Raw genomic sequence first — 26279 nt, forward strand, 5'->3', positions numbered from 1 at the left:
AATCCAACACCACCGATGTTTTGTTAGTGCTGCATTTCAGAATAAACTCACCAGTGCTGACGCTCGTTCCATCAATACTAATATTTTTGATGATCATTTTTACTTAGCTGGGCATCCTTTTTATTTATGTCATTCAGGACTGACTTCTTTTAAGGTTGTTGATAATGTGTCCTCAGACTTGTAAGGTGAATAATTTTATTGCTCCGCTAATCCTCGAAATTGATGGTACATGTACTGCATGCTCACTTGCGATCCAACTTACTATCTGTTTTAATTATTTCCTGGAGATTCCATGCATACTTCGTGAAACCAATCTTTGCTCTTTTAGCAATGAACACCGCAGGTGACAATGAAAAGGGATCAAGGTCGCATTCGAGTGTTTTTAATGAACATGGTGAGATATAAGTTGTTAGACAAATCTTAGAAAAGGTTTACGACAGTGGGAAAAATATTCTCGAAACGGATTAAGTCGATCAAAACGGGTTGTAAAAAGGTAAGAAACACTGAAACCGTCTTCGACGTGAAAGACCGTAAAAACAGAATAGTAAGCTGAGACGAACTACGATTAACCATTAACTGCGATAAAACTTTAAAAGAAAAGTAGTTTGCCGGACGTTAAGGCCAGAACAGATTCCTAGGAACAAAAATGGTACTTTTGCTGCATAAGGATACTGCAGAAGATTGAGAAGCCCGAATTACGTTAGGTTATTACTTCCTGTTCGTAAAATTCTCAGTTTCTGTGATGGTCTGCAATGTTATGATGAGGATAGAATGTTTTTTATTTAAGTGACTAATGGTGTTTAATACGTTGCACAACATTATCAAATCGCTCCGTACTTCCACGTCGATCGGCAGAAACAATCCGGGATGGCAAAGCCGGTTTTCATTTGGTTGTTGCTCAATTTTTTGATATACTCTATAGCACGTCTCTACACTGATTTCAGTAGATTAATAAACTTTCTGAGGGAAGGGACTGACAATATGTTGTTGGTCTCTTATCAAGATTGAATATTGGTCTCTAACAATGTCAGACACAGCTCTGTTATCAAAATGCCTAATTGCCTTTGGATTAAATAAAGAGTTTTCTAGCTGTGCATCCCTGTTAACTTTTACAGGCACTGTCAGCAATAGACGGCAGAGAAAATGGCCAACTCCAGCTCTCTTTGTGTTGCGGAAGACAATCACTTTTCAGTTTCAGACATTGATCGCCAAACCGTTTTTTAGTGTACATTTTTCCAACAGTGTTAGGCCTTTTTGGAGCTCAGCCGAATTGGCCTCAGCTCTGACTACTTTCTACGGTATAGTGTCACCCGCGTAGATGAGATGTGGTGAGCTAAGCTTAACTGGGTGATTAGTGATGAATTTTGTGCACTTAACACCGTTTATCTACATTTTGTCCCACAACCAAAAATACAAAAATCTTTTTGCACTATAAAAGTCCATTCCTCATTATGAAGTTACAGACATTTTTGAGACTAGTTTTGTAGATTCGCAGAACCTGGAAAGAGAATGAATCCTCGAACTATCCGGGTAGCTTACAGGGTATCACTAGTCAGATAGAATCATAGCTGAAGTTTAAATGGCATCAGTTTCCATCAGTGGGTTTCGAAATACGAGATTTTGAAGACCTTTACGACTAACCAATTACGCTTAAGTTTCTTGTTACTGCTTGTCCGTTTCATCTCATTTCTAGAGATGAGTTATCAATACAAAACTCCTGAAATTAGGTAAGATGTCTTAGACAAAAACGCTCCGAGCTTGATCATATATTTCTTATATTAATTCACAAAAAGTGTTTATACTTTTTTATACATAAAACACCAGCATACTATCCATTCGTTGCAGCTCCTTTGCTGTTTATTTATGCTTATCATTCTGGCGGTTATTTCCATCATGTGTTCCCATGGCTTCAACAAGTATCTCAGTTGAGACTGGATCTATGGTTAGTTTTGGTATCATCTATGTTTTTGATGCATCATTGTACGAGTAGACGGGGTTTAATGCATCAGTTGTAGTTAATTAATTCGTTCGATGCCCTGCTTGATGCAGAGTTTATGTCCCTATGCGAACTGGCCTGTGTCAACACCTGAACTAAGGATGATGAGTGAAGTAGTTGAACGCGTCGACAACCTCACTTATCTTGGAAGTCTGATCAGTTCTAATGGGTGGGTGTCTGACGAAATTTCTGTACTGATTCAAAAAGGTCGCTTGGCTTTTGTCAACTTACGTGACCTATGTAGATGGCGAGATATCCATCTACCAATTAAAGGACGAGTATACTGCGCGGTAATTCGTTTTGTTTTACTTCACAGTTGCGAAACATGGCGATTAGAGTTGGATGATACTTGTAATTTACTAGTATATAATGACAGATGTCTTAGGAATATTGCTCGCATCTGCTGGGATCATAGGGTGAGTAACAGTGGGGTTAGACACAAGGTATTAGGGAATGATGGTTAATCAGTCGATGAAATTGTAAATCTCCACCGACTGAGATTGTTGGGCCACATATTACAACGGGCAATCGTGAATAACGTTGGAGACGAATGGGAGAAAATTAGGGCGGTCAAACCAAAACGTGGCATCAGTCCTTGAAGTTACTAACTTCTAGTCTGAGCTATGTTGGTAGGTGTGGACTACTTGATTGGGGTCCGCGCAACTATCGTAAGGAGTAGTTGTAGACCATAGGTGACATGGTTCAGAATGCATCGCAATAGTGTAGGTGCATGCACTCTTTATCTTCCACCGAATTCCCTGGTACGGCCGAGAGTGGAGAAAGTCAGCCGTATCTCTCAAAATGCCCTCACATGGCCATGCGTATACACAGCCACTGTCACGAAAGTCCTACCCACTACCTTCTCGCAGCGGGGGTGTTGTTTACAAAATTGAGAGGATGAAAGGCGAATGTTCGGAGCCGTAACTGGGTTGGTGGATATGGAGGGTCCACCTAGGGGAGTTGGAAAACCCTGATTCCAAACCAATGGTGCACATGGGCTCCAGGATCCTGAGAAGATAAATGGCGTATGAACTTACTGTTGGTCACCGGCTATCGTGGGACTGCATCTCCTGACGTTGCTCCACTGCCTTGTGGATCAGACCTTTAGGTCAAAGGCTCCGGGTGTGGCTCCTTAAGAAAACCACCTGCTTTGATTTGAGCTCCTGGGCGGTATCTCAGCTCTTACACAAATCAAATAAGATTTGTGTGGCGCATATGTATCTGGTGCCTCTTTGTACCAATATTAGTGTTTAGATAAATAAATAAATGGTCACCGGACACCATGGGACTTCATATCCTGACGTTGCTTCACTGCCTTGTGGATCAGACCTCTAAGTCACCGGCTTGGGAAGTGGCCTCTAAGAAAACCACCTGCTTCGGTTCGGGCACCGGAGCAGTATCTCAGCCCTTATCAGATGATTTTTGTGATGGATATCTATCTGGTGCCTCCTTGTACTAATGCTTATGTGTTTAAATAAATAATAAATAAACCGTGAAATTAAAATTATTTTGTATCTTTCTTTCTACGTACTAAGTCTTTCTCTCTGCATCATACTCTTATATGTGGTCTTTTTTATATACTTCTTCCATTGAAGTAACTGCCTATATGAATTTGGTGTTTATCTTGTGCTAATAAGGCATGGTAACCTGGACCGATGCATATATGTGCCTAATCCCTTATTGTAGCTGACTAGCTGACTGAAAGTAGCGTTGCGGACCTAATTATACGTTCGAGTTCATTCACGTAAAGTATAATAAGTAAAGGATCTAGAATGCAACCTTGTAGTACTCCATTAAGTACTAGTTTCATGGGAGAAACTAAAAATTTATCACTTATTTCTATCAAGGACCTACACGACAGTTTTTCGACCAATTTAAAAGTCCAGAAATTCTATTTTCTTAAGGAGTCTACTTTGTGGCATCTTATCGAATGCTTTGTTTAGATCAATTTAGGTAAAATCCGTTTATTTTTCACTATCAAACGACTTCGTTCACCTCTATCTAGCTATTATTTGAGGATGATGACCCGGAATCCATGTTCTTTGTTTAATAAGCTGTTAGTCTCCACGAAGGTCATATTGGGTGTCCTAATAATTCTTTTCAACGTTTTAATTGCGACACTGGTGAGACTGACGGGTTTATAGCTTAATAGTTGTCCTGATCCCGTCTTGTAAACTGGAATGACAGTTACCTCCCAGTTTGAGAATCTACAAGTTCATTCTTGTACTGTAATATGTATATAAGAACTGTCGCTTTGGCTGCCGGGTTACAGTTTGTGCAACTGATTTCCATATTTCCAGTGATCACGGATTGTTTATATATTTATTTCTGACCGATTTGTAGCGTTCCATCGCATTTGCTGTGTCAAGACTGATGATGACCTTTCAGTGTCTCTTATTTTTTCTTGGTAAATGTTGAATCTCCTGGTTTAAACAGAGATGGCTGTGCTTTTCTTTGGGGGGGGGGTATAAACGGCTGTTACTTGATTGCATAACTACCGTAAGGGACCCCACGCTTCTTATCTTAGTAGGTTAAGCTAGTAGCTATTCCTTTAGTTTGGAAGTTTCGTCTAGTTTATATGTCCGATGTATATACATATTCCTAGGGATCAAATAAATCTTAAGTGGGGAATAATAGTTTATTTTTGTAATAGTTGTTTTGATTATCCTTTCTTGAAATATAGTAATGGTGTTTTAGTGATATCTGTTTTCCAAGTGGATCATCTTCCCGAAAATTTTTAGTACTCTAAGAATAATAATGCCAGATAATTAAATTTATTATTCAGCTCCGCTTTCTATCTGTGAATATCATGTTACCCGTTCGTATCACTTCGCATTTAATAAGAGCTCAACTCATACCAAATGTTTTATATGTTCTCAGAAAATCTCACTTGCGAATATCCTCTTCCCACAGAGCTGCAGTGTTTACGTAATAAACCCAATATAAGTCAATCCAAAGGCAAATTAAATCGTTTTCTTCAGCGTCTATGTAGCGTTTGGTTATAATTGTTTATGGGTACCATTGACGAAAATGTCCCTATACGGATTTTATGAAATCAACAATTTTCGTGTAAAATGTATTCACTGATATATGGCTTGGCTAGGTAAAATTTCTCGAGTCGTATTAGCACACCCATTGTTTAACATTGTTCCAATCTTAAGCGACCCCATACTCTGGACGTTCCTCTCATCAGTGTTTGGAACATTAGGTAACGTGGTTCTGAATCTGTATAAGTTGCGTAAACGCACTGTCTTCATCCTCCACTCGATTTTGAATCTCGATATCCCTCCATACGTACCTCCATTCTATTCTTTCTCCAGCCTTGTCCTCAGTGTCTAACCTTTTTCACTGTCTGTTATATCCCCTGGTGAATCATGAATGGTAAATCTGAGGTATATTTATGGACAAAGGTAATATGCCTAATTCCTATTGTATAGTTGTTAAATAACTGACCTAATTGTATTCGTGTTCCTCTTACCATAACCCTTGTTTTGACCTTTGAACTATTGTTATTGATTACTTTCCCCCTATCCATAGCCACATTGGCCAATTATTGTACAAATGTTATTTATCTATTTTTTGGTACATGTGGTCTGTTTGGTTAGTATATAAACCCAGTATGCTTGTGAATAATGATTCATATTACCGAGGCTGTTATTTGTGTTCTGGACTCAACTGGCTGGGTTAGGCAGATCACAGGATCGGTTAGCACTCTAGTCTGCTCGTTCGGGTTTCGAGTCACTGCTCCAGTCGATAATTCGCTGCTCTCTAATTGACGGTCTCATCACCTCACCCATCAACGAATAATCCACTCGGCCACAGATATAACACTGTCATCAGCTCAGACCCTTTGCGATTATTTTTATCTCACCACTCTGATATGGTATGATAAAGTTTAGTGACTTACATTCATGCTAGCTTCTACGTTAAGACTGAATAGCAGTCCATGCTTTTCATCTTTTGATCTAATTAATCTCTTTTGAACTACATTTTCTTATGTCCATCGTTACTGATGAAGTTATCCACTCTCCTCATTATTATGTTATTGGGATACTGAGTGGCGAACTCCAGATTCTAGTCTAGACACCTTTCGGTCGTTCCTTAGGGATTTTAATTAAAAAACGCATTTGGCAATCATCCTTAAAAGACTTCTAAATTTGTTATGGGTAGATAGATAAACGTTTCATGAATAATCTCTTGTTATTAAATGTTAATAAACCGAATCTTTGTATGAATTACGAGGATTGGGTATTCTGTAACAACTGGTATATATATATCCCGATGAGAATAATGAATGGCAGCTGTTGAATCCTAGCACCAGATCCTACGAATCTGCTTAAAGGGATGTGTTAGCGGGACATAGATTGGATTAAGACATGTCCCGTGCGCGATTGCGTTAGCGCACGCTGGTTGGCTAATCCTTATCCAATCCGTGCTAGTCGACACTTAGAAGACACTAGAATCTTCCCATATCAACCTCTAAAGCCTAGGGTAAATACCACTAAGCCAGCTTACATGCAGTCCAGCACGAAGCCAGGTGCATGTTTCATTATATATTTTTGGGTCATGTTAATAATCCTTTCGCAGATTCACCTATGGAAACCTTGTTACGACTTCTACTTCCTCTAGATAGTCAAATTAGGTCGTCTTTTCAGCATTAGTCGAGCGGCAAAGCCACTATAACGACGCCAATCCAACGACCTCACTAAACCATGCAATCGGTTTATTTATTTATTTATTTAAACACATAAATATTGGTACAAAAAGCACCAGATAAATATGCGCCTCACAAATCTCATTCGATTTGTGTGAGGGCTGTGATACTGCCCAGGTGCCCAGACTGAAGCAGGTGGTTTTCTTAGGGGGCCACACCCCGAGCCTTTGACCTAAAGGTCTAGTCCACAAGGCAGTGGAGCATCGTGAGGAGATGCAGTCCCATGGTAGCCGGTGACCAACAGTAAGTTTATACGCCATTTATCTTCTCAGGATCCTGGAGCCCATGTGCACCATTGGTTTGGAATCAGGGTTTTCCAACTCCCCTAGGTGGACCCTCCATATCCACCAACCCAGTTACGGCTCCGAACATTCGCCTTTCATCTTCTCACTTTCGTAAACAACACCCTCGCCACGAGAAGGCAGTGAGTAGGACTTCCCTGTCAGAGGCTACATATTCGCGTGGCGATGTGAGAGCATTTCGAGAGGGAGAGCGGAGTCTCCCCACTCTCGGCCGTACCAGGGCATTTGGGGGCCATGCAATCGGTAGTAGCGACGAGCGTTGTGTACTAACGTACTTCTTATTGCTCTTCTTACTTCCATATACCCTTGCTATTTGGGATACAATTTCTTCCTATTCAACCGTGTTCTGATTTGGGAACTTGTCGAGTGAATTGGTGTCCAAGAATACTATATATATATATATATATATATATATGTTGCGCATAGTACCTCGTTGAAATAATGTCTAATAATGTCTAATATGGTTTGCAAATAATTGTAAAATTTTCGAGTCTGAGAGGCATCACTCTCACTGGCCAGAGGATCTTCATTACTTCATTTAAAGAGATGCTGGATAAAAAAGTCATATCCGCCAGTAAAAATGTCACCACGAATCTAGTTCAGCGTGTTAATTTCTTCTGAAACTACTTTTGTAAAATTTTAGTTCTGTTTAGTTTCCAGTCATTATGTCATATTTAGTGATACGTTTTTGTTATGTCTCATTCTGAGTTTGTAGCTGCTGGTTCGCTCCCAAAATAGACCTTACATCGATTCATTGCTGTCTGATCATTTTCCAAACCAATATTCCCCTCAAAGTGGGAAATCGTTGGTTGAAGTTTGCCAGCCTTCTTCCTGTGAATGCTCTGAATTTCTTCACCAAAAGTTAATGCAATGCGTTCTTCCAAAAACATTTAGTGGGTTTCACTTGAATGGTTACAATACACATTGTCTTCTCATTGACTGTGGGGGTCGGTTTTATGCATCTAAGTTTGGAGAGTTTGTTCGCAGACATTTACAAGACGAAATACCTGCTTTGAAGTTTGAACACAACCAATATGAAGTGTTTTTGGAAGAAGTTTGTTCCCTAATTTCTTGATATGCTTCTAACAGATGTTGTCTAGGGTTCATATTATTCGTGTATTTACAGATTGTGAACTCCTTTTGGCTTTTTCTTACTCAAGAGAAGTTATCAAACAGCATCCAGTTTCTTGTCTTATGATTAGTGCGATGAATGCTTTTACATATTTGGAACGTCTACGCTACAATTCGTGGAAGAGTCTTGTTAGTCAACACTCAATATTAATGGGTATTTTGCTCCGTCTGATTGCCGATTTTCAGCTTCTTTGTATTATCATCATGAGGTACTCCCCTGATATTCATGTTCTAAATGATTCTTTGAGTACTGACACTGAAATGTTTCGTCCGAATAACTCATTAGGCTCTGAAACAAGGAGCGATGATTGGTCAAAATATGTAACACATAAAATTGAATTAATTGACTGCCAGCATTCCTTTGTATCATATATCAAACACGAATCTAGTATGAAAGTGATAAAAGATACAAGAGTTTCTTAGTTAATGGTTATTTTTGTAAAATAAAAACAGTATTTTTCTACTTCTCTTGGTTTACTTATCTTTTAGACGCTAACTTTTCACTCTATAGTTGAAAACAAACTATATATATCGCTAACAAAATGGTGATAAGAGCCAGGTCTTGCTTACTGTCAGATCTTTAAACGTGGTGCGATTAGCTTAACGGTTATGAGGTTTATGCTACAGCGTTGATATCCATATGCGCGGTGTATGTAATGATTTCTGTTATTAACCATAGCTAGTTATATTATTATTTACAGACTTTTCATATTATCCAGATAGAGTTAATGATATTTACTTTGACACATTACTTGCTTATGATTTTTTCCTTCGTGTGAAGCTCAGTGTCGAATTATGAATTTTCCTGATTTTACAAAACCATATTTTCAGACATTCGAAACTGATTAAGCAGATTCCCTGGTACGGCCGAGAGTGGAGAAAGTCAGCCGTATCTCTCAAAATGCCCTCACATGGCCATGCGTATACACAGCCACTGTCACGAAAGTCCTACCCACTACCTTCTCGCAGCGGGGGTGTTGTTTACAAAATTGAGAGGATGAAAGGCGAATGTTCGGAGCCGTAACTGGGTTGGTGGATATGGAGGGTCCACCTAGGGGAGTTGGAAAACCCTGATTCCAAACCAATGGTGCACATGGGCTCCAGGATCCTGAGAAGATAAATGGCGTATAAACTTACTGTTGGTCACTGGCTACTATTGGACTGCATCTCCTGACGTTGCTCCACTGCCTTGTGGATCAGACCTTTAGGTCAAAGGCTCCGGGTGTGGCTCCTTAAGAAAACCACCTGCTTTGATTTGAGCTCCTGGGCGGTATCTCAGCTCTTACACAAATCGGATGATTTATGTGATGCATATCTATTTGGTGCCTCTCCTTGTACCAACGTTTATGTGTTCAGTTAAGTAAATAATAAATAAAGTAGGCATATTCACTTATACAATCGAGTATTTCCTTAATGCTTCCAGCATTCGCTTATTTGTTAAAGTACTCAGATTTCGAAATCCACAGCTTCAAACTCCTTTACGCGTAAGTAGATCTGTGCAGCTTGATAAAATTATTAATCATCACACAAACAACGTGGCTTAAATTGAAGTACATAAGTGTGTTTGGTAAATAAGTTGCATTGAGAATAAGTTATTAACTTACAGCCTTTTATTTAAATATGCTTACTAGTCATTATTATTGTATATCACCCTACTATTGATTCTTTAAGTGAACGTTTGCGGTCAAATCAGTGCTTACCATAGATTATTATTTGAAATCAGTCCCATCACGAAGTGTTTGCTGGTTCATTTTTGTCGTATGTTATAGTAACCGGAATCGGAAATTGGGAATTTTATCTTACCTGAAGTATATAGATAGCACAGTCCTGTCAAGCAAAGGTTTTGACCAAACCCCAAATCCTTTGAGTACCTTAAGTAACTGTAGGAAGTATTTAAGAAGTGTTTTTCGTTAAGTACAAAATGTTACTTCAGGAACGAGGTATATCTCATATTTTATTAATAGATAACGAAGTATTTGGGGTCACCATTCTTGATAGAATTTCGACGTGGGGGCTAAGGGTCTTTTTGGTCAATATCAGCTCGGATCGTTTGTTTTGTAGTTGACTTGCCAACAGTGGCTCAATGGTTAAAACACCCAGATTGCAACTGATAAGTATCAGGTTCAATCAGTGCTCCATTTACTCCGGTTTTTTCTCAGCCTACTCACATAAAAAATATTTGACTCAAAGCTGGGTACGTAAACTGTAATGAATAAATGAGTTAAATTATTGTTATTATTCACTTGTTATTGTTTGGTTGAATCTTCCCATTGACGTTTCTGACTGCAATCGGTCAGTACTGGGTTCGAGTCCCAGAGTGAATATCAACTCTGAGATGCAGTTACATCCAGCTGACGAGCCCCGAATAGGACGAAACACGCGTCCTGGATTCCACTACTAGCCACTATCCATCTTTGCTTATATTATTATTATTATAATTGAGGTGTCTGTATGTTTACCAGAGAGTATAGAGAGGTACAGGCTTTTTGCTTTGGATAATCAATGTTTTGAGATTGCTAAGCACATCTCATGACCGATCCTTGTTTCACAAATGAGTTCTTTTTGTATTTTTGTTTGAATCATCTGGCCTTGTACTGCTGTTGGTATAACTATTTTAACATTTTTGTTTTTCCTCTTATTGCTTTCCAACTTTGTTAACGTATGGTTTGCTAATTCAGGACAAACCAAATTGTTTTAGATCCTTAAGTACTTATATTTACCCGAATTTTTTTTAAACGAGTAATAATATATATGTCCTGTAAAGTTAGCTTTTTCTTGTCATAATTTCCTGATTTATTTTCACTTTGATGAGTAGCTACACATATGTCCTATGAAATACCACTTATAAACAAGTGTTTGACTTTTTTCAACATTGTTTATACTCCACTTTTTGATGACAAAATTTCTACGTTGATTTGTACTTTTGAACTATTTTTTCCCCATTACCTGTTACATTTATTTTAAATTCTTTACACCAGAAAGTAAAACTTACCAGTCAACACTGCAATTGTTATAACTATGGCTTCAAGTGAAGACAGCGGTTACGTACTGCAGAATGAAGTAGTATGCATTGAAACGAAATCGGTTGAACCTGTTTTGTGCAAACCAAGACTCCTACCATTGAAATCTGTTAAACTCTCTGGCTATGAGGTCGAAGATGAAATCAAAGGTGCAGAAAATTTAGGATTTAATAATCATAAACCTAAATAATTCCTAAAAATCATTTGTTTTTCATGTACAACTCGTGTCCACTTATTTCAGCATATTATAAAATAGATTATGGTAGAAGTACAGATATATATGCTTTTGTAATTAATCCTTTAGTCAGAAACAAGTCGTTTTATTAGAAAACCGTCAGTTTAACACGATTTGTTTGAGTTGACTTTATTTAGGACTTGAACTTAATCAAGTTTAAGCTGACCAAATTATCGCTAAAGAAAATTTCATTTTCACTTTCATTGTAATCTGGTATAGGTGCGGTCAAACTAAAACATGCCATCAGTTCGTGTAGTCACTGACAATTGAACTTAGGTATGTTAATAGGTGTCGACTATTTAGTTGGGGTCTTGTGTGGTAATCGTAACCAATGATTAGAAACTTCGAGTGACATGTCTGAAAACCGTTTGCAATGGCTCAGGTGCATCTATTCTTTGTTTCCCCCCAAATTCTGAGATTATGAATCCCTCATAACACTTGTTTTTATTTCATTAATTTATATTTTCACGAATCGTAACTTCCATGCCTAATTTTTCCTAATAACACTAATGCTGTTACTACTTCTGCTACTCTGGGATTTGTGCTGACAGTTTCATGTCACTGTGCTAATGGGGTATAACAATTGGAACTGATGTATGTAAGTACCAGGTTCTACGTTGTGATTGACTGACCTGACTGTAATCTTAGCGAAAAATGGAACATTTTGTTGAAAGAACTACAGTCATGAAATCAGCTTAGAATTCCATACTATCTAGCCATTAATATTTTGTAGTAGCTTGAAAATAACTCATTTCTGTCTCTTAGAACGCACTAAGTAATATGGATTCAACATACCATCGAATAAGTAATTAAAGTTCTCTGTTTCTTTTCAACATCAGAGTAGGTGTACGAGTAGCTTTTTGATTGGAGAGCTGTGGTCATAAGTCATCTAGTAAACTGTAGTACCTAATGCTGAAAACATATTATGCTCTGAATCAGTGTTACATCTTTATGTACACCCTGAACTAACTATACCAACAGGATTTTGTTATTCAATAAACTCAACTTACTGTGAAACCAATTAATCGAGCGATTTTGTCACGGAAAGCCATACCAAAGAAGAACATCGTCCCATTAAAGCCTCTTGTTTTAGACACTTCTGCTTGCGTCAGGATTTGCATTCATCTATCACTTAACCAGCTACATCATGTGTTCGTTAACGCTTTCCACTCTTTACTCAGTTTTGCCGTTTATATTCTAGTCTCGCGTTGACTCTATTTGAATATAATCCCCTATTAAAATTCTGCGAACCCCATTGCTCAACGGTATTATAAAAAGTCAGATACGAAATGTGTTAGAAAAATTGTACTTCATTCCTATGATTTAGTTGACGGATAATACGAATGAATAGATCGATTACTACTAGCCAAGGACGGTAATTCTGAGTCAGGATATGTATAAAGACATCCAATGTATAGAATACGGATAACCAATTAGAATATAGATAAAGATAAACAATGAAGTATGTACTGATATGAATACACAATTATATGGAAAGTACACAAATCAAGTGAATAATCATACTTATAAGATAAGTACACGGAAAGCTATTCGAGTAAAGGTTAATAATTAATCCCACAGGTGCACATAAAATAATGAGGGATACACTAACTCACCTGTCACGTTACATGTAGTTATCTTTGAGCACTTCACATAAGAGTCAAATTACGTAGGCTTTATAAAGTCACTTTGGCCTTCTAGAGTTAGTCTTCTATCTAGATACTTACTAATCTAATGTACATATGACATAATTGTTTTCGCTGACAATAATAAAGTTCAGTTCTGTAAACTTCTTTAGACAACGATGTAAGGATGGTTGGAATATGTTCCTCCTTCTGTAGACGTAAAATATTACCTCAAAGAGGACTCCTCGTTTTACTTTGAAGAGTCAGGTAGTTGTGCTGGTCAACTACTTTGCTTTTCTCGCAAGTCACTCATCCTTAATGAGTTGATAGCTTTGGAGGTCATGGCACGGATGCAAAACGGTTACTTGATTCTAGCTTCTCTGTGGTGCGTAAGAGCTCATTAAATGCTCTAAACAGTTTATAGTTTATCTAGGTATTTTCATTTGGTGCGATTCTTGAATCAAAAATTTCCTACTTGTAGCATCCATAATCATTTACGATTTCGTGTAAATCAGACAACAGATGGTCTCATTAAAGACTTTAAGGGATCTCTGACGGGTTACGCCGTTTACCAGAAACTCATCGGGACTTATCCCCTTCAATAATATGAATCCTGATAATTAACCACGTATTCTCCGTAGAATACCATTCTCATTGAATAGGGTATTTTTATCTATTCATTCTGCCGGTTATTGGTTAGGTGGATTCATTTTTTCAAGGTGTTACATTGATTGCTTTGATAAAATCACCCTCCGAAATCCACAGGATAACTAAGGTAACGTTTTGTGAACATTCATTATGTCAAAAATAAAACATTTAGTCAACATTTGATTTGTTGATTAAGAAGACAGACTCAGTGGCTTCATCTGATGACAGTATATTATTTAAATCTCCAACTACAATTATTTTAGGTCTCAACTTTTAAGTTGAAATGAAAACAAAGTTTTCTTTGAAGGGTACTTTGTTCTGATTAAAACTTTCAGTAGCTAGCGATCCTCTCAACCGTTGAGATACTTCTGTGTATTCTATGATTTTTCATAGGATCCTTGCCAAGATCTTACTGGAAGCATATATGATTGCTATGTTGTATAGTACTTGTTTGCATCTATTCAAAATTGATCTTGTTTATTTAACAGATAATAGAGGGGTTATGTAGACCGTAATTGATAGATAATGGTTAAGATGAGGTAATCATCCCTAAATATGTTTCTTAGTCAATGTTTTCATTCTAGACTTCTCAGCATTGACAATCAATCCCACTGCAAAACAATTTGTAGCTTCTGAATCTTTTATTAAACAAAATACTAGCGTGATCAAAAGTCAATCTAACATACTATAAAAACCTAGTGTGAAGAATGACTTTTTTTTTACCTTACTGTAGCCCATGTAGCCTTTGAAAACTTGATGAAGGAAACTCACCACTTAATACATAAGTAACTTCCTAATGTCATAATGAAACTTGGAATTTCAATATACGAAATAAGAGTGCATCATTGCAGTATTCCTTTTACGAATATTAGGACTGAATCAAGCATCGCGTTATTGGTACCAAACTACATTTATAGTTGAGTTTCTTCCCACATAGTTCAGTGTTTTAAACTATAAACGAAATAACTAAATAAATGAAGGGGCTGGAGTCTATCGGAAAATGGGATTCTCTTGCTTTTTACTCTAGAAGAAGATAAGCTTTACAGATGCGATCAGTTACTCTAAAACGTTATTTGTCCCATGACCACTTACTGAGAATATGTTATATTGATAGTTCAGTTTGTTACTTTCCGAATTGTGAGAAATACCTAATTCGTCTATTTGCCATGGCATAATTACAAAGACAGGATTTTATGAGCCTCTTTATTATTTCCAAATAGATCAGTTTTGAACTGTTACGCTGATGTCGAAAATATAAATATATTTAATCCAGCCCTGCTTTTGAGGAGTAATATTTTTACGGTTCATTACGACTTAGGACTCATATCTGAGATTAAACGTTGAAGTATTTATTTAACAAATTTAACTTCACGATGAACCTGTTGTTTTTATAATTTCTTCACCAGTTGTCATCAGTATATCATAATCTCTTGTGTTTAGTGTTGTTCAAGACTTTTATTTCTTCGTTTCATATAATTAGAGATCTATTAACAGCATTGTCAGAGGTATTTTTCAAAATCATGTCGTACTTTTATGTTGCTGATAACCAACTAACTGATTATTACCGAACCAATCAAGCTAGTACATAGTTATCACTTCAGTTCTTTAAAATTACATTTTTTGCCTGTTTTTTTATATCAAGTTGTAATTAGTGAAGTATTGTAATTTACTTTTAGTAAGAAGTGTAGCATTAGTTTGGGTAAATTATTTCCTTAAATTTACCGTCTTTCTACATTACTTGATAGAGTTTCACATAAATAAAGCATCCTAATCTAATCTAATATAGTTACAAATTGTACAGAATGGTTAAGACAGTTACTGTAATTCCTATATTGTTATCTTTAATCATACTGAGTAGGGAAGAATTATGTTACCTTAATTGTCGGTTTGATGAATGTGCAAATAATAGTAGATGTATTCTTACATTTGTTAGATGAAATAATATATACAGGGGGAGAACTTTTTATAACCCATGTTAGTGTGATACATGTAGTAGTGATACTCTGTAGAACTAAATTTAGAGGAGAGCAAGATTCATATTTACCACATAAACACGACTAGATAGTTTTTTTTTTCGAAATAAAAGCAAATATTGACAGGGATTATGTGTAATGTTATGTTTAAGGCACAAAAAAGAAAAACGACAGTTCAATTATTGTTCTACATCAACATGATGTAAAATAACAAATACTATGTATAATAATAAATATGCAAAAGGACAATATTCATCGCCACACAATTAAACATTTGTTGTGTGATCATTGATTAAATAGGCTATTTCATGAATAGATGTGTTAACTCCATAAGTTATAGGTGAATGTGGTAGATTCTCAATTTTTGGCACCATATGTTCTGAATGATCTGTTGTAATGATTGATGATGATTGTTGATCAGGTGAAAGTGGTGGGTTGTTAACACTTCGAGATGAATGTGAATTTACAGGGGTACGTGAATTATTATCCACTGAACTATGTCCACTGATAATCGAATTTCCACCTGAACATAAACCGTGTGATGGTGTATGTGTAGGTATACCATTAGTTAAATCCAATGTTGTAATTTGTGGGAGATTTGCTAGTAAATGATTATTAGTTGAAAAAAGGCAACTGTTATTTCCTATTAAATTGTTGTTGTTTGCACATGATTGTAAATTAATAGATTCCGGTATGAAATCAGGCGGGGGAGTTTGAATTAATCCAGAGGTTGGCAATAAACTAGAACAATTAGTTAAGAAAGATGAATGATCCGATGATAACATTCGATGGTTTAAACTTGAAATGTGAGTACTTCCGTTACATATAGGTTGTAAAAATTGACAAGACGGTAAACTTGAACAGTAGGTAGCGGAGATACCTTCAGGAGCAGAACTATAAATGGAAAAACCAATATTAGTTATAGGTATGTCGTAAGATTTTATGCAAATTAGTAACTCTCAACAATTTATTGGGATCTATGTGATTATTGTAGCTGTTTGTTAGAGACTGTGTGATATGGCTCAAGATCTGCCACAATGATGTATTTATATTCATCCTTTGTCTTCCTTTAGATTCCAAGTTTGTATATCACATAAAAGTTTTCTTATTATTTCACTAATTCGTATTTTTCTCGAATCGAGGCTTCGTGGTCTAATCTTTTCTATCATCACCAGTACTGGTACTAACTCTGTTACTTCGGGATTTGCGCTGACCATTTTATTTCACCGTGCTAATTGAAAGTAGCAACTTCAACCGATGTAGACATTACCGGGTTCTACGCTACATATGACTCATTAACTCAACAAATCGTATTTGGATTTTCCTTAATAGTCAGAATCCAAATTAAGAGTTACGAAAGTGGTCAACGACTTCATTCAGCAAATGGTAATTATTTTCACAGAAAGAGGTAAGTCGTATGTGCTCACGATCAAGTTTTTTGGAATGGACTTTGAATCATTTAATAACTTTACTAAATCAAACCTGTAGATTTCCAATAAAGTGATAAAATTAATTTCAGTTTCTTCCATGCTCTAATCTACATCAAAATCTTTGTATATTTACATTATAAATGACCAAACTGAATGAGATTTATAACAGGATTCTTTTGTGTTATCACTTCTCTTATAATACTGCTGTTAATATATTTTGGTGCTCTTGGTTAACTCCATAGTGATTGAACTATAATAGTTTCGTATATACTCTATAGACAAATCTCATTAATAACAACGTAAGTATAAAAAGTGGGATACGAAAGTATTTGGGGAACGTATATTTCAGACATATGGTAACCCAGATAAAATATATGTGAACTGGAATAGGAGAAATAGCCAACCTAGTGTGTAATAAGTGATTCAATCTTGAAACATGAAAGTGATAAAAGTATATAGACATATGTACTGCCATACATATTTCCCCAAAGTCACATAAGTAAATGACAGAATGCCTAGAAAGATTAAAATAAGCGTTAGAAGAAATAATGTAGGAGTTTAACAATACCGATCGTTACAATATCGTTGCCATTGTTGAATGAAGCTAATATCATTAATGGGTATTCTTCAATTCGTTAGTTTCAAAAAATAGAGTTGACTTACGTATTAGTACACATATCTTCTTTAGAAGTTTCATAAAAACAGTTTTCCAATTGATCCTTGGGTATGCGCATAGATCCCTAGAATAAATCCAAAAATGTGTATTGATAGTATTTGATTTCATTAAATTAAAAGGACTAGATTATTTTACAATATTTCATGTACATCAAATAATTACTCGGTAAAATTTTGAGATATTCTAGTTAAGAATAAAAGCATTGTAATGCAGTTTATGATGGTAATTCATTAAACATGTGAATTGAACGAATTCATCGATTAGTCATTGTGTTATCAGAAAAATAAGCAGTGACTGTTAGACTGCGCTATATGGAAAGGTGTAAGATTTTTTGATCGGAATCTATGAGATAATCGTATTGTTATTTCAAAAATTTATTCCTGATGATGTACTCATACTTTATTTCCCTTTGGATGTCGACTTTTAAGACTATTTAATAGTTTTTATCTCCTGATACCCTTCATTATTTCCAAACTATATAGTCTGCGTTTAGTGTTTACAGTTGTTAATACAATTACTTCGATTTATTTACCCTTCATGTGGCGTTGGTTTCTGCTTTCTGTGTTAATGTGGAGTGTGGAACTTGGAGAGACACTTTTATTTATGCGAAATTATTCGCGTTTTATAAGGGATTTTAGTTTTCATGCACGTTTATGCATCAATTCGATTGTAAAATCAGCAGTGTAGTTGTGGTATTTATACGAATAGATGAGTTTTTTGTACTTGATTGAGTGAATTCCGGATATAATACGTTCAGTTGTGCTCATCTAGTTCTACCTGTCTTAAATTGAACTGTTTCACTGGAATTCATAGTTAGCACATCGTTCAGAATGATTTGAATTATCATCGTAGTACAAAGGTATTTTCTCATTTATTGACTGTAAACCGACGTTTAAGTATCGCATAAACCAGTATACAAAGAAGTAGTCAGTCGTAACACCTTACACAGAAATATTTATAGATATTATTGAAAATCACACAACTCGTCTTTGAAATCTAAGACACTTCTAACTGTTAGTCTGAGTGAGAAAGCACCTATAGGTATTTCAGTCAGAATTCACAAGTCAATTATTACTAGTGACAAGAGATTTCAAATGAAATAGCTTTCAGTTCTAAACAACATACCCGATTCCTTTGTTTTCCTGTCCATTTGAATATTTCTATTAACTGCTTTTGTATGGATATTTTCATTCTTCTGGTTTTCCACTTATTGATATGAAGTATTGTAAGTTCGAATCATATACGTCTTAATGACAGTAACTGATGGTGTTATTGAAAAATTAGAACAACTCAGCGGACAAAATTTTCAACCCGACAATATCATTTACTCAAGCTGTACAATCGTAATTATAGTTCATTCACAAATAAAATAGTCGTTTGAAAGATAAAAGGATGATTACATAAGCCTCAAAAAGCGAGTGCTTTACAAACACATCTCCGAACGTCATCTCGCATGGCTTTCGGAAGGTAAATGTAAACCAATCAACAGTTCAATATTAAAACATTTTCTGGATTCTGGTCACATGGTCCCACCTTACAATTCTTTTAAAATCATCTGTACGGTCAGAAAATTTGGTTCAAAAGGAGCGCGAATTAATAACTTATGAACTGCACAGGCGTTAGCAACCCATCTTTTCAAACCTGAACTCCGTGTGCTGAAGAGAGACGTGAAGGCAATAATTCTTCCTTGGCCCTAACACTTAATTGTCATAAACGGTAATCTGATATTATTAAATCCTTCGAAGGTTCTTAATCTTCTTGATTTTAATTATTAGTTTCTATGATCTTCACGTTTTGAATTTATTCTTCACCCTTCTCAGACAATTGTCAAGTGGAAAATTATCCTTCCTACGTTTGATTTCGTTTTATTATCTCTCTTCATTTCACGATTATTAAGTAACTTTCTTTGACAGATGATATGATGTAATCACCCTCCTATCTTTCAAAAGACTATTTCATTTGTATATTAATTATAAATACAATTGTATAGCTTGAGTAAATGATATCGTTGAAAATCAAATCTTGTTCGCTGAATTGTCTTAATGTACATTTGATTCAGGTTTTAAACTGTGTGTTTTTATGTATTCAATTGGTACTACAGTTAAGCTTAGAAGTCAAAAGCGCATCAGTTACGGTTTTGATTCTAACTGACAAGGGTTAGGGAAAATGTCACATACCATTCTTCTTAAAGTCAGATAAATAAAGTATCCGTGTAATACACATCCTACTTCCTAAAACTTGTATACAATTAGTTAACAGTTTTAGAAATAAAATAAGAAGAGATGTTTTTAATAGCATAACTTACCTGATCTGTACCATCGAAAGCATAACGAGTAAATGATTTATTTAAGCTTGGGTTATTTGAATAACACTGATATGGATCTTGACGATAATGCATATTTGGTGTATAAGCACGTGTTATAAAATCTGAATTCACTACACCATAATCTTGTAAAGAACTCCTTGATGGCTGTTTAGTACGATTACCTAAATGAAATAACAATTAACAACAAATGGTAGTAATAATAATACAAGAAGCAAGGTTTATATTGATTTCATTTTTTTTTCAATGAACTGGGCAGCATAACTGGTGGTGTGATAAACATATTTTCAAATCACTAGCCACATGTGGAGGAATAGTCTAGTGAATAATCCTAATGTTAGGCATATAATATTAGGTAAAAGTCGGTTAATGTGGTCTTGAACCTTCTATGGTTGGGGAAATGTGGATACGTGTTAAGTAGGCTGATTAACTAACTACTTCAGTTTGATATACTGATACACAGAGAATTGAAGGCTTCCTAGTGGACGTTTCTGAGATAATTATAATTTATAGAGACTTTAGGTGATATCTATCAAAAATGCTCACAATAGTATATTAGTTTAGGCATGAGTATTTAAGAAAATATATACCATAAGTAAAACAATATATCCCCAAATAATCTTAAGGTGAATTAGCATTACATGTGTTTTATTCTTGTTTCTCACAGTATCCATAAATTTTCATGTAAATTTAACTGAATGTGAATTTTGCTAACATGAAGAAAAACGTTTGTTACATGTGAATTTTACAATTTCCATTTTGTAGTATGCTCGACCTAAGTGTACTGAAGACGTAATGTATATTTCCCTCCCTCCCTTCCCCCCTATATATATATATATATATATATATATATATATATATATATATCTTGTCCCACAAAATTTTACGATCGACGAATACAACATTCATCATCGTATAATAGATATTTATAATTGTAGATTGATATATCCAATTTAGCTAATTAGGTAGAAATGGTAAAAGTCATATTTATGTAGTTTTCATTATGGTATAGAACTTAAATAAGGACATGATATAATTGTTTTTCTTTCATAAATCCTATACTAACAATTTACTGATTATAGTAATAACATTATAACAATGATATGTTTAATATATAATTTTAACTAAGTTTATGTACATGCACAGATTGTTTATATGAATATATGAGAGAATATCAGAAGAGGTTTTGAGTATATTTTACTAATTTGAATAATTGAGATCATGAATCAATTGAAGCTAGACCATCATGAAAAACCTTAAAGCATTCGCGCATGAAACTGATAGATACTGGGTTTAAATCTCGCGAGGCGGGATCGTGGATGCGCACTGCTGAGGAGTCCCACAATAGGACGAAACGGCCATCCAGTGCTTCCAGGTTTTCCATGTTGGTCTAGCTTCAATTGATTCATGATCTCAAATATGAGAGATTAGTTAAATAAATTTTTTTATTGAATCTATTTTCTTTTTTTAAAGGACTAATTTTGTATTCAAATTAGTTTTTGGAAACAGTAAAAAAAAGGAAAAAAAGAAAACATAAAACAATTCCAACATTTAACTAGTATTAAAAACTGTTATGATACTTTTTTTTGACTTTATTATTAAAATGTTTATTTATCTATTCATTGTTTGCCAGAATATTCAGAATGGTGTATTGAAAGTAGTCAAATATTTCAATAATAACTTTCTATTTGTGATACTTTCATATTTTATGTTAAGATCTTAAGTGAGATATTAAACCGATATGATCTTGAGTGAATTAAACATTTTTTTCAATGTTTTTTCCTATCAAGCATTAGTGAAAACTATCGTCCGGATTAGTGTTACACATAATTTGTTTAAATTCAGTTGTTTAGTCATATATGGAGAGAGGGAGGGAAAACAAGAAAGGAAGAGCTATTATGCAGAGACCTATAGGTTAAAGTAATGCCTAGATAATTAATCAAAGCAACTTTCATTGATTTATAGTGAAGTAGTAATCATTACATTAGTTTACAATTCAATATCATGCGTTTAATTATCTTTGTTTATATGCTTACCTTTATTATAACGAAATCCACATACTCTTTGACGGCATATACACAGAAGTATTAATCCTACTATTAACAGGATTCCAATAGTGACCGCTGCACCGATGATAAACTGAATTGGAATATCTTCTGTAAACAAGAAATATATATACAAAGTATATTTCAGTGTTAAAAATTTCTCAATAAAATAGCATCAAATTTATATATATGCATATGAAATAATAACTAACCTTGATGACTGAGACGTATTAATTTCCAATCCGATCCATAACCGTTCTTTACAGAACAATTATATTGACCGAAATCACTCATCATGACATGTGCGATATGAAGAACAAGTACCACACCACCGATAAATTCTTCTTGTTCAAATTTATGACTAATTAAGTGAATATCAAAAAGTAATGAAGAAAATGAAGATCATTAAAATGATTGATAAAGCAAACGGTTTAGAAAGTGCAATGAGAAAACAAAGTTTATCACAACCATATGGTATTATTAACTCAATACATTTCGAGCAGCCTCATAATGCATTATCTTGTAGATTGATTTCTTTATGATCAAAAAATGATCGAATAAGATTGTATGAGATAAGATTGTGAGAAAAAAGAAACATAAATCTTAAGACACTGGATAATTAGTCAATACTCTCAGAGTAAGTTTGGTTTCAGTACAGACTCTTTCAAACATTCTGAGAGGAGAAGGGTTACATATCGTAATGGTAAGGCTCCAAAATACCTAAGCATCTATCCTAGAAAACTTTCATGGAAAATCGCAAAGTTAAAAATACTCTTATGATCCGTTTTATTTGCGTTTGTCAGTAGAAGAGTCATTCTTACGTAGAATTCATGATTACCCATCTTTATATACATATATTTCCATATGCATGTGGCAGAGGTTTCAAGATGTGATATTATTTACATGCTGTTTCCACTTTTAATAGAGCACGAATATTGTATTATTCTCTTAGGTCATACTGTTCTGCCGTTCGAACAATCCCTGTTTTCAAGATTAGTTTTTTTAATTATAATATGGAATTAAATCCAAGCAGGAAGAACGGTCATCTAGTTTACAAATCTGGTTCCTATAGATTTCAACTACCTTTTATGAATGTAAGCCGTTAGTAAATACTGCCCTGAATTGAGAAAAGCTGTCTTGATACTTGATAAGAAAGGTGAATTAATGTTTATTTGGTTTGGTTAAGACATTTTGTGAGATATAGAATTAGAAATAGCATTTCGTTTATTAGTCATATTATATCAAAATTTGATACTGGATGGATTGATAAAAGCTTATTTTAGATAGTTAGAATTGACTACTTGTAAGTAGTCTATCATTTTAGCTTTGGGATCATCTGAGGTAATTTGCCTGAGATCTCATGTAAAATATATTTATTTTATCCATTTATCAGTAAAACCTTAGTCATTGAAGTTCGTCCTATGTACTTTATCAAAGTATGCATAAAAGTTTCTGCCATCGGTTGAGATTCATTTAACATAATTAATTTTTGACTCAAGATATCAGTTAAATACGGGCATATTCATGTCTGAATTGTCGTTTTTTCATGGATGTTGTTTTTCATATCACTTCTCTTACTATCTTTGTTCCGTCTTACCCCGTATTTATCTAGTTGACCTTTCATCTTTGTATAGAAATATTCTTAACAAGTATATGTGTGATAAGATTGTTTGAAGTGTATTGCGCCAATACATCGCAAAGTTATGATAATCTTCGTCTTCTCATTACACTGTCTGAATTCACTGATACACGTTTTAGGCATACTATAATCTTTAACCTGAAACAACTCGATATATTATGTAGGTATTATCAAAATTATTGTAGGGTTAATAATGGTCTCAACATATTTCTTTAAAATGAGCTAGAATAAGCAAAACGTTTGATTTCATTTTTATGAACACTGTCAATAAAGGCCACTTTTATAGAATGACTCAGGAAAACTATTAGGTTTTTCGATTGCACAAAGTAACGAATGGTTCATTGAAGGGAATTAAAATTCAGCTTGCTAAAATTAACGAGGTATAAACAACATTCATTTTATTATTTAACTTACTTTTTTGTATAGTTCTTATCTGTAAACATACTAGATATCATTAGATCATTAAAGTATAATTGAACTTAGTGTCATTACACCTGGAATATTGGTACCCCAATGATTATCAAGCATGTATACATAAGTCAACTTAAAATCTGGTGTTTTAATCCTTAACACAATTTTGTTGATCATTGTCCCTACTAATTGTTGAAACTTAGTGATTAATTTTGATATCTCTAGATTTTTAATACAAATTAAACAGAATGAATTTATATAGGATAAATTATAAAATAATGCTAATGAGATAATATTGTGATGTGTGTTACTGATGTCGACAAATATAAGTACTATGTATCATCAATCGAAAGTGAAATGCCTGGCGGCAGAAGGTTAAGAAGGTCGAAGAGAAAAGTACGAGAATGGAGAATGATTGGTATGAAAACGAAGGAACAATCAAGTCTGAGATAATTGATTGACATTTTGAAAATGAATTATTCATTGTATGGTTATCAGATTTTATCAAGAGATTCTGTAATTCTGTATTCAGCTATATTTGGTACAACATTGTTTCAGTTCAGTTTAGTAATGAACTTACTGTGAATCTGGCTGAATTGGATTACCATTGAAATACCAATGCGTTTGACCAGAAGGTGGAAGTGGAACTGAATTCACTGTACAACGCAATCTGGCTGGTTGACCTAAATAAGCATGAACTATTGGATTTGGTTGAATACGAGGAGGTTCTTCAGTGAAATAAATTTGAAAAAATAATAAAAAACTAGTTAATCAATTTATAATTGATTTTAAGTTCAACTTAAAATTATATGAGACAAATGGGTGACTAAAATATTGTGGCGCCACAATGGAGAACTAAATATTGAAGTTTCAATTAAAATTAATACTTATTTCAGAAATATGTGACAATCTGTATATTTTCTTTAGATCTACTTAAAGAACACACCATTAAAACCAAAATTTTCACAAACATTCAAAATTTTGTAAAGTTTTGGTGTATTCGCCTTTGGGTAATTGGAACTAGCTACCAACTAGTAGGATCAAATGACAAAATCTTCCCCAACTTGTAAAGTTAATTGTTATAATCAAAAACTTTATCATTCAGCAACTCAAACAAGAACTGTATAAACATAGTTTAGTTAAGGTTATCAACTGACAAATAATACTATGACATGGAAAACCTAAATGACTTTATTCACTAAATATTAATTGCTAAACATTATCAATCTAAATAGCCTTTAAACTTGAAATAATATAGTAAATGGGTCATTTTGCCTGTTAAGAAATATGGCTACCGGTTTTATTATCATAGATATAAATGAAATATTTAAGTTCAATCATAATCTAAATTCAGTTACTTATTTGTGACTGAAATGATGGAAATAAATAGTTATCTTGAATTTTTATTGTTAATAGTAAAGTGGTAAATTAATTATGAAAAAGAAAGAGAAAAAGCGAAAATCAACGTATTCCTTTGTTGTTAAACTATAATTTAGTATAGAATATGATATTTGACTATTTTATCAGAATATTAGTCATCTCAGTTTAAATTCACTTGGTGCTGTATATTAGTATCATCCCATTGTTATTTAGGACTGCAAATGATCAGTCTCTTGTTGACATATGTGCATCCTGTGCGAATTGCCTCGATATTGCCTGAAGTCATAAGCTTTATAAGCGAAATCGATAGTGGCTATTATTTGATCCTTAGAATTTATAAATTGAATAATCAAGTTTATCTCTCTAACAAATTATTAAGGATAACATTTATGTATCACAAAGTATCGAACTCAAATGATCATAGAATGAAGAGCTAAGTAATGAAATCAATAAGAAAATATACTGTGAGACTTACTGTTGCAGTTGCTAAAGAGCTTATCTTTATACAACATTCCTTCTGTACATCGAGAATCTCTCGTTTGAATTCTGCAATATTTTTACGAGTCCAAACAGTCGCAGGAATGAGAGGTAATGGCTCTGGAAAATCTTCGGATATGTAAATAAAAGGATATTTTTACAAAAACTGGCGTTTATTCACCCTGATAATTTATTACTTCTGTATAACCGATATAAATCGTCCTTTGTAAACAATCTTTACTACATACACTATC

The 26279-nt window shown here is 34.4% G+C and overlaps 3 protein-coding genes across 3 annotated transcripts in view; 2 read left to right on the forward strand and 1 right to left on the reverse strand.

Annotated features, from left to right (window-relative positions):
- The first annotated feature begins 1897 nt into the window (after window positions 1-1897).
- Smp_104370 (hypothetical protein) lies at window positions 1898-8605 on the forward strand. Its single transcript, XM_018795993.1, has 3 exons — window positions 1898-1942; window positions 7728-8066; window positions 8102-8605. The coding sequence occupies exons 1-3, from the start codon at window positions 1904-1906 to the stop codon at window positions 8564-8566; spliced, it is 843 nt and encodes a 280-aa protein (XP_018650250.1). The 5' UTR covers window positions 1898-1903; the 3' UTR covers window positions 8567-8605.
- Window positions 8606-11161: 2556 nt separating this feature from the next.
- Window positions 11162-14362, forward strand: Smp_180440 (hypothetical protein; the record flags this gene model as incomplete). Its single annotated transcript, XM_018795994.1, has 2 exons — window positions 11162-11312; window positions 14256-14362. The coding sequence occupies 2 exons, from the start codon at window positions 11162-11164 to the stop codon at window positions 14360-14362; spliced, it is 258 nt and encodes an 85-aa protein (XP_018650251.1).
- Window positions 14363-15746: 1384 nt separating this feature from the next.
- The window catches only part of Smp_104390 (nephrin related), a 23620-nt gene continuing 13087 nt past the window's right edge, over window positions 15747-26279 (reverse strand). Inside the window, exons 5-10 of the mRNA XM_018795995.1 lie at window positions 24749-24896; window positions 22331-22479; window positions 22110-22229; window positions 20056-20237; window positions 17738-17814; window positions 15747-16538 (exon numbers count right to left, since the gene is read on the reverse strand). Of these exons, the coding sequence (XP_018650252.1) occupies window positions 15911-16538; window positions 17738-17814; window positions 20056-20237; window positions 22110-22229; window positions 22331-22479; window positions 24749-24896 (1304 nt within the window). The 3' untranslated portion in view covers window positions 15747-15910. The remainder of the gene's footprint in view (window positions 16539-17737; window positions 17815-20055; window positions 20238-22109; window positions 22230-22330; window positions 22480-24748; window positions 24897-26279) is intronic.

This window comes from Schistosoma mansoni, chromosome 2, assembly GCF_000237925.1.
Source record: "Schistosoma mansoni strain Puerto Rico chromosome 2, complete genome".
Lineage (NCBI taxonomy): Eukaryota > Metazoa > Platyhelminthes > Trematoda > Strigeidida > Schistosomatidae > Schistosoma > Schistosoma mansoni.